This window comes from Cariama cristata, unplaced genomic scaffold, assembly GCF_000690535.1.
Source record: "Cariama cristata isolate BGI_N322 unplaced genomic scaffold, ASM69053v1 scaffold34647, whole genome shotgun sequence".
NCBI classification, from domain to species: Eukaryota; Metazoa; Chordata; class Aves; order Cariamiformes; family Cariamidae; genus Cariama; species Cariama cristata.
The window spans coordinates 13,763-21,641 of NW_009625629.1; the positions used below are offsets into that span (position 1 = coordinate 13,763).

The following is a 7,879-nucleotide window of genomic DNA, read 5'->3' on the forward strand; positions in this document are numbered from 1 at the left end:
TACAGGGGGGAGCCCAATTTTCCAGCTGCACCTCCAGACCGGCCAGCAGCATCACCCCTTGGGTGTAACAGGTCCCCATCCGCATCCCCATCTCTGGTTTTGGACATGTACATCTGTAAGGCTGGGCAGAACTGGTGCAGCCCCAGGTGAGGGGAGCGGGCGGCTTCCCCTTCCCGGCTGGGCTGGAGCTCTGCTCCATCGCTCTCCAGAGGTGCTGGGCGGCAGTTTGGGGCCAACCAAATGGGTGCTTGTCTCTGTCCTGGAGAAACCAAAGCAGGCTCTCGAAGGTGCTGGAAGGAGCAGGGTGGGCAGGTTGTCGGTTAACCACAGCGGCAGTCACACCGGCGCGGGTGCCATATAAGGCTGGTGGTGGTAAGAGCCACCCCGGCTGCCATGGCAATTCTCAAACCTCAGCTCGGAGCTGGAGGAAGGGGTTGGAGGGATGGGGGAAGGAGATGAGCACAGATGTTTCATCTCAACCGTCCTCTGCGCTGCCGAGGGGGAAGGGAGGGCGGCTGCCAGGGGACGGGGTGGTGTGGAGGAGGGAGGGGGTGATGCCAGTAGTGGGGCAGGATCTGGCCCTTGGGATGCACTGGGGTGAGCCAGGGGATGGGCACTGGGTGCGTGGCCACGTGCACAGCCTGTCCGTGCTCGTAGCAGCGAGCGCTGTGCTTGGGGAGAGACAGCTTGGGGCCAGAGGAAGCGTGGTCTTTCTACCTGAACTCCAAACATCACAGTTTGTTTTGGGAGAATTTGGCTGTAAAAATGTGGAGCGGAGACTCTATGGCTTTCCTGAGCAGTTTATTCCCATGATGTATTGCCTTCTCCGGTTGGAAAGCATCCCTGCTTTCTAACTTGGGTTTGTTTGGCTCCAGCTTCCAGCTGGTGGTTTTTGTTCTGCCTCTCCCCCCGCCAGATGAAAGAGCTCCTCGTACCTCGCCTTTCCCCTGAGAAGGTCTGCGATGCAGTCGGGTCACCTCTCGGTGCTTGATAAGCCGGGCAAACGAGGTCCTTTAACTCCCCTGCTGCAAAGGATTTTCTTCAGCCCTCAAACAGCTTCTGTGGCTTTTCTGTAACCTTTCCAGTTTCTTAACATGTGGGCACCAAGAGAGCGAAGAGCGCTCAGGCAGCAGTCTGAAAAGCTCTGTGCAACGAGATCAAATCGGCTCTCGACTCTGGTTCATTCCCCTGCTCGTGTCCAGGCATTGCAATTAGCCCTTGGCCAGCGGCGCTGCGTTCAGGGCTTGCTTTAGGTTACTTTTCCCTCCAGCTTAGATGCCCTGCCTTCCAGCAGGGAATTGCCCCCCCCTTGCTCTCTCTGTGCCCCCCCAAACTCTGTGCTCTCCGGTTGCAGAACGGGGGGGATGGAGGGGAAGGCAGCGATGCGGCTGCCCACCCTCTGCTGCGACGCTCGCAGAGCTACATCCCCACCTCTGCCACCAAACCACCCGCTGGTCCCCCTGTCCTCAAGAGTGGCTACTGCGTGAAGCAGGGGAATGTGGTGAGTGCCGGGGGTCCCCTGTGCCGTGGGCAGTGGGGTGGCTCGGCTGGGTGGGTGGCCTTGGGCTGCCTGCTCCCCCGTGGGTTGGGGATGCTCCAGAGATGCTCTGGATGCAGGACCACCACACCATGGGGAGAACATCGGCGCTCAGGACTGAGTGGTTTTCTTGTTTCTTTTCCAGAGGAAGAGCTGGAAGCGCCGGTACTTTGTTCTGGATGAATTTTCCATCAGTTACTACAAGTGTGAGCAGGTGAGCAGCCCCCACCTGGGATCAGCGGTTCCCGAGCAGAAGGTTGGGCGCCGCTGCCGTGCCGACGTGGGGGGCTCCGTGGGATGCCCATCCCGGCACTGCCAGCCCCAGGGACCGGCCAAGCCCATCATCATCTTCTCTTGTCTCCCCAGGACAAGGAGCCCTTGCGTTCGATTCTCCTGAAGGATGTCTGCAAGACCCACGAGTGCCTGGTCAAGTCTGGGTAATGCTCCTGTCTGTGTTTCCCTGCCGTATCCCAAGGTTGTACCGGGGCAGGAGAAGCCAACGAGAACTCTGGCTGCTCCGGCTGCTGGTGGGAAGCAGCTCCCCGAGGAGCTGAACTGGAGGAAGGCAGGAAGGGAATTGGGCTCCTTCCTTCGGGGAGCCCCGAGGGTCCTCAGCAGCGGCTGTGAGCTGGGACCAGGCTGAGCTGCCGCCTGCTTTTCTTTTACAACCCTATAACCCAAACGTCGCCGCTTTGTTTTGCTTTTAAGAAATTTCTTCCCCTTCAGCTCCCTGAGCAGGTCAAGGAAACATGGCTGGATGCAGGATATTGTCCGTCCTCTGTTCTCCTGGTGCCGGTAGCCGTCTCTGTTGGGCAGGCGTGCTCCTGCAGCTCTCTTATCTCTGTACATTAAGGAGCGTGGGGCCCTGCATAGTAAAAAGCATCATATGATGGAAGAACAAAGGTCTTCATAAAGCTGCCGAAAGCCGTATATAGGTGGTTTTCCCTAAACTAACACAGATGGCTACACATTCCCTTGGGAACAATTTATTGCAGCAAACGCTGATAAAATCAAACTAACTTGAAGATTTGCAATAAAAAATGAATGAAGAAAACAAACCTCTTTAGCTAAAGTAAAAATATAATTTATTAATATATCTTTGAATTGTTTATTCTTAATAAGTAATAGAAAGCTCACATTTAAAATGAACCGTAAATGAGATGGGTTACGGGTCTGGGGAGGGGCAGGAGTTTGCCCGCAGACGGCAGAAGCCAAAGTGTGTGAGTAGCTGAAGGGTCTCAGCGGAGCTGGAGTTGTCTTCTCAAAATCCCGATGAGATCCAAGGTTTGCCTTCAATATGTTTTTCCCCACCACGCTCTAGAGACGAAGATAAACACAGATTTTGAAATTTTTTTTCCATCCACGATGATTTCTGGGTAGTGACTGTCTCTTTCTCACTGTTCCTAGTGACCTCCTGATGCGGGACAACCTCTTTGAAATCGTAACGAGCTCCAGGACCTTCTACATCCAGGTGAGGCAGCCGAGGCCGATTCACTTCTCCGGGCAATAAGTTCAGCTCTCAACAGCTCATGCAAGCTTCTGCAGACGGGCTGTTCCTCAGCATCCTCTCGACCAGCAAACACAAGCAGATGAGTTTGTAACAGCTTCGCCCGGCGTCAGGGCACGGGCGATGAGGGAGAACTGCTGGGCAGTTTCACTTCTCCCCTTGGGCTTATTTATAATAGTGATTATTTGTGCAAAGCCAAAAGCACAGGGCGATCCGGTGAGCATCCTGAGTGCGTGGGGCTGTGTCTGCACCTCTCCTGTCCTGCACATTTGGTGGACCCTCTCTGCAGTGGGGAGGGGTATTGAAGTCGATGTCCCCGTTGCCGCGGAGGAGGCAGGAGGCAGGGGATGCTGTGCATGGTGCTCTCAGTACTTGCAAGACCTTTCGGCACTTACGAGTCCCCGAAGAGCAGCCAGCGTGCCGTGCCGTGCCATGGATGCACATCCTCACGTACACGGGCAAAAACCCCAAACCCTGCTGCCCAGAGAGCACAGCCCCGGGTGGGCTCGTGGTGGGATGCGGACCCCAAGCCTCTGCAGGGGCAGTAACACCCCAAAAATTAGTATTATTTTTCTTAAATGCTTTATCCATTCTTGAGATAAAAATGCTGCAATGTGGAGTGGCTCATCTTCTGCAGGGGAAGATAGGGTGGTGCCGTGATTTTTTTTTTTTTTTTTTTTTTTTCCCCGTCTTGCCGGCTGGTGTGTTTTGCAGGCAGACAGCCCTGAGGACATGCACAGCTGGATCCGAGTAATCACAGGAGCAGTCCAGGCCCTGAAAACCCGCCCGAGGGTAGGTCATGTCCTTTCTGCTTCATATTTACTGTCAAATGAAGATTATGTCAATGTACAAGGTATTTACTGAGTGGATTGTGCAAGTGCTCGGTTAGCCCTTTTCCAGGATGAGATCCCTGCCCTCACTGGGTTTGTTTGCCAGGCACTGGAACAGTTTTCTTGAAAAAGATGGAAAAGTGAGATTCAGCCATTGAACTGGACCTGCATGAACCTTGCTTTACTCCGAGGCACAAACAAGAGCCTGACTGATGGCAAAGGGCCATTCCATTTAATTCAGTTTTTCAGTTTGCTTAGTGTGGGGTTTTTTTTTTCCTTTCTGCAAAGCGTGGAAAGGGCCTGTTCCTGGTCTCCAGAGCTTTGCAAATCGCTCACAGCATTGCATGCACAAAAACCCAACCCCAGCCAGCGCTCACTCTGCATCTGTCCTTGCAGGAAATGTCCTTCCTGAGATCCAGCTCCATGGTCAAGTCCGGGGGCTTCTCGACCTCCTCCCAGCAGAGGCAGGCAGCGGAGGAGAGGAGAGCACTGTGCAAAGCCCCTTCCACCTCCTCCTGGCAGCCCTGGACGCCGGTGCCACAGGCAGAGGGGAAGCAGCCGGTGCTGGAGGAGGGGCCCGTGCCACTGAGAGACTCGGTGTTCATGCCAGCCTTCACGGAGCGTGATGCCAGAGTCACGCCGGGCAAGCGCGTGCGGCACAAGTCGGAGCCGCAGCATCTCAAGGAGAAGCCGTTTGCCTTTGACCTGGACGATGAAAGCATCCGGACCTCCGATGTCTGACTGGGTGCTGAGCCACCCCCCGGCTCCGCGTGCCACCTCCGCGGCTGCTGAGGGTCCCCACGGGGCAGTTTGGGGTGTGCAGCCGTGCCGTGCCTGGGATGGCTGGTCTTCATGCATCTGCTCAGCACCTCGGACCGAGCTCAGCCCATCATCTCGATGGGGGTGAAGTGGCTGTTTCCCTCCGCTGCTGCTCTTCCCTGCGATACAGGATCCGGCTGGACCCTCATCCCGGCACCCTGCCCTGCCGGGGAGCGGGGTCCCTGCCTGCTCCTACCTGGGCTTTGCCCTGGGTGGCTCCGTGTTTCGGAAGCTGCCTCCGGGCAGGGTGACCCGCGGGCATCTCGTGCTGCCGTCGCTCCCTGTGCAGGGTGGGAAGCACTGATCCCCAGCACGGCCTGGGTGAAGGGGCATCCTCTTCTGCAACCGCATCGTTTCCCCCAAAAACCAAGCCTGGTGGAAGCAGCAGGAGGTCTTAGAGGCGTGAAGGGGAGTGTGGCCTTTCTTGCATTTGGAAAAACATTTTTTTTTTTTCTCTCCTTTTCATGCTGCTCAGCCTTCCCCAGGTAGCTGGGCAGAGCTGGGGAGATGCCAACCTGCAGCTGCCTGCACAAGCGACGTGCTGCAACTTCCCGTTTCGATGACTTTTTCCCTAGGAGATCAGCTCTATACACTGCCTGACTAGTGGCGTATCAACAAATCTGTTTTAGCTTTTAATTACGTCTTTTTATACCTGTAGCCACTGTTTAAACCCCGGCACTGGCAGGGTCCCAGCTCAGCCCCTCTGAAAGGTTTATTGATACTTTGTGAGCAGGCAGCTGGTGCGCCGGTGGCTCCCGGGGACGGGACAGCTGGGCACCAGAAAGCCGTGCCCAGATGCTGAAGCGCTTTTTAGCAAAATGCAACAAAAGCTGAGCGTTTCTTGAAACTGGGAAGGCTTGTCCAGCCAACTCACCTGCTGCCTGCCTTGAAATGAGAACGAGCAGTTGTTTTTAGAGCAACATGAACTCATCATTTCCATAACCGAATCGGCTCCTGTAGGAAGGGTGATGAATAGGTGTCAAAAATTCAGGTGTTCCCCAGGCAGCGAGATGTCTGATATCCTCACCCCGAGATGCGTGTGTAATCCGTGGTACGGAGCGAGGACACCTCCCCGTCCTTGCTTGCTGCCAGCAGCAGATGATGTCAGTGTGACGCCGTGAGAGCCGCAGCAAGCCCGTGCGGGCGTAGGTGCTGCTTCACCCCTCGTTTGAGGACTCTTAATAGACCCAGGGTGGCAGAGTGAGGAGATTTGGCCGGGGCGCCATGGAAAGCAGCACGTGTTTGGGTCGGAAAGCTTTAGTCTGGAATTGTTTGAAGCTGAAACGAGAGCACGTGAAGGCATCGCTGGCATTAAGCTGCTGCGGTCTGCAGATGTTCCCAGCTGCGGTGACCTGGCCGGGTACCGGAGCTCTGGGCAAAGTTGCAGGAGGTGCCAGGGGCTGCGTGGGGCACTGCTGATGGGCACATGGGATTTTAAATGTGCTTGCCTTGGCCCAGCTGCACTGCCGTGTCCCGTATCGGACACGGGCACACTCTTTGCCATCTCAGATGTACTCCGGCTGATAAATCCGGGTGGCCGGTGGGGGAATCGCTTTGCAAGCTTAGCGGCGCATGGAGTGGTCTGGAGTTAACAAAGCTTCCCTTTACTGTGGACTAGTTACCTGGTGTGTGTTGTTTGTTTTTTTTCATTCTTTTTTCTTGTAATTACATGTTCTCCGCTCTGCAAAATCAGCTCTACGTGCTCCCCATGAGCAAAAAATCTGCTTTGTCCCTGCCCTTTCCAGGTCTCCAGCTGTTTGACAGCTGTGCTTGAGCCAGGCTCAGCCTGGAATTGAGCTGAGCTTTATCAGTTGAGCTCTGAGCGTTGATTAGCCTGACTGATCTTAACAAGATTAAAATTGCATCTTCTCGCATTGATCCCCTCCTGTGTCAGAGGGGCTGCTCCCCAGCCGTGCTCTGCCGGAGCCTGGGGCAGGCGCAGCTGAAGGTGCCTTGGTGCAGGCTGGGGGACGGGGGCCCCCCCAAATTTGGGAGAGAGAGTGGCTCAAAGGGAGTTGTGTGGAGATGCTGGAGAACACTGAAACTATGAAAACGAGTGGGAAGAAATGAAACGGTACAGAGTGAGTTGTTAATATTTGTTATTTAATTGTAGAAACCTAGATCATGCTGTTCCTTTTCCTTCTCCTTTTTGCTTTATTTGCACTAGTGTTTGAAATGTTGGGGTTTTTTTGTTTGTTTTTAGGCTGACTTGCTGTTTGGCTTGTAATGTGGTGTTTCAAAAATGTTTTAGTAATATTGTAAGCCTATCAATCAGAGCATTTGGTGATAGCACTCTGACCTCATTTCTGGAGAACATCAAATGCAGAGGGACGATAGATACTTCGTGCAAGGCTTCAAAACCATTGAGTACCAAGTATTTTTGTTGCTTGATAATTGCAAAGTTTCCTCGGGCCTGGGATGGTAAAGCAGAAGCTTGTTGCACAATTAGGGTTAATTTTCCAGGAGGAGAAACTACCAGTGGTTCCAGTGCTATTGCAACATTCCTGTTTTTCATTCCCACCCTCCCCGCATCCCCAGGATAGCGTAAAGGCTCAATGTGAGACTGAAACAAGTGTGTTCAAAGTCGAGCCGGGCTGCAAACCCATCCGTAATGCAGCTGGTGTTGCAGGGAGGAATTTTGCTCCCATCCCAAAGGACCAGGCAGATGTAACCAGACCTCGATGGAGCTTTGTGGCAGTTTTAAAAGCAAACTGGTATCCCCTCATCTCTGCGTTTGCCTCCTGGCTCTCCCAGGTGGGGATGTGTTCATCCTGCCCGTAGCTGCTCCCTTTTGAAAATGAAGCGTGTGCTGCGAGTTTCCCCGCTTTCCTAGGGATGCGTGCAGGTTTGAGGTATCTTGTGTGGCAAGAGTGGTGTGAGAGATGGGTTTGCTCTTTTCTATGGAAACTCCCAAGTGGTTTCAGCCGTTTCTGCTAGTGCTGGCTGTGGATTTCAAGTGCTCTTAGGGCCGGGGTGCCTCACGCGGGCGATGCTCTGTGACTCCCGTGGTGTTGGTTCCCTGCCTCCCACCCATCACCTGTAAATGCTGGCCACAGGAGCTGGAACGCCCTGTCTTTTTAAATAAAGAAGGAAATCCCAGTTGCTTTTCCAAGCTGTCGGTTTGCATTGTATATTTTAGGTAATGATTGTCGGGGAGATTGAACACCGTCCCTGCAGGGGTGGGGG

The 7,879-nt window shown here is 54.2% G+C and overlaps 1 protein-coding gene across 1 annotated transcript in view; it reads left to right on the forward strand.

Annotated features, from left to right (window-relative positions):
* PLEKHA2 (pleckstrin homology domain containing, family A (phosphoinositide binding specific) member 2) overlaps positions 1 to 4,615 on the forward strand; it is a 14,585-nt gene extending 9,970 nt beyond the window's left edge. Inside the window, exons 6-11 of the mRNA XM_009703677.1 lie at positions 1,355 to 1,501; positions 1,683 to 1,751; positions 1,904 to 1,974; positions 2,945 to 3,008; positions 3,759 to 3,836; positions 4,271 to 4,615. Of these exons, the coding sequence (XP_009701979.1) occupies positions 1,355 to 1,501; positions 1,683 to 1,751; positions 1,904 to 1,974; positions 2,945 to 3,008; positions 3,759 to 3,836; positions 4,271 to 4,615 (774 nt within the window). The remainder of the gene's footprint in view (positions 1 to 1,354; positions 1,502 to 1,682; positions 1,752 to 1,903; positions 1,975 to 2,944; positions 3,009 to 3,758; positions 3,837 to 4,270) is intronic.
* Positions 4,616 to 7,879: the final 3,264 nt, after the last annotated feature.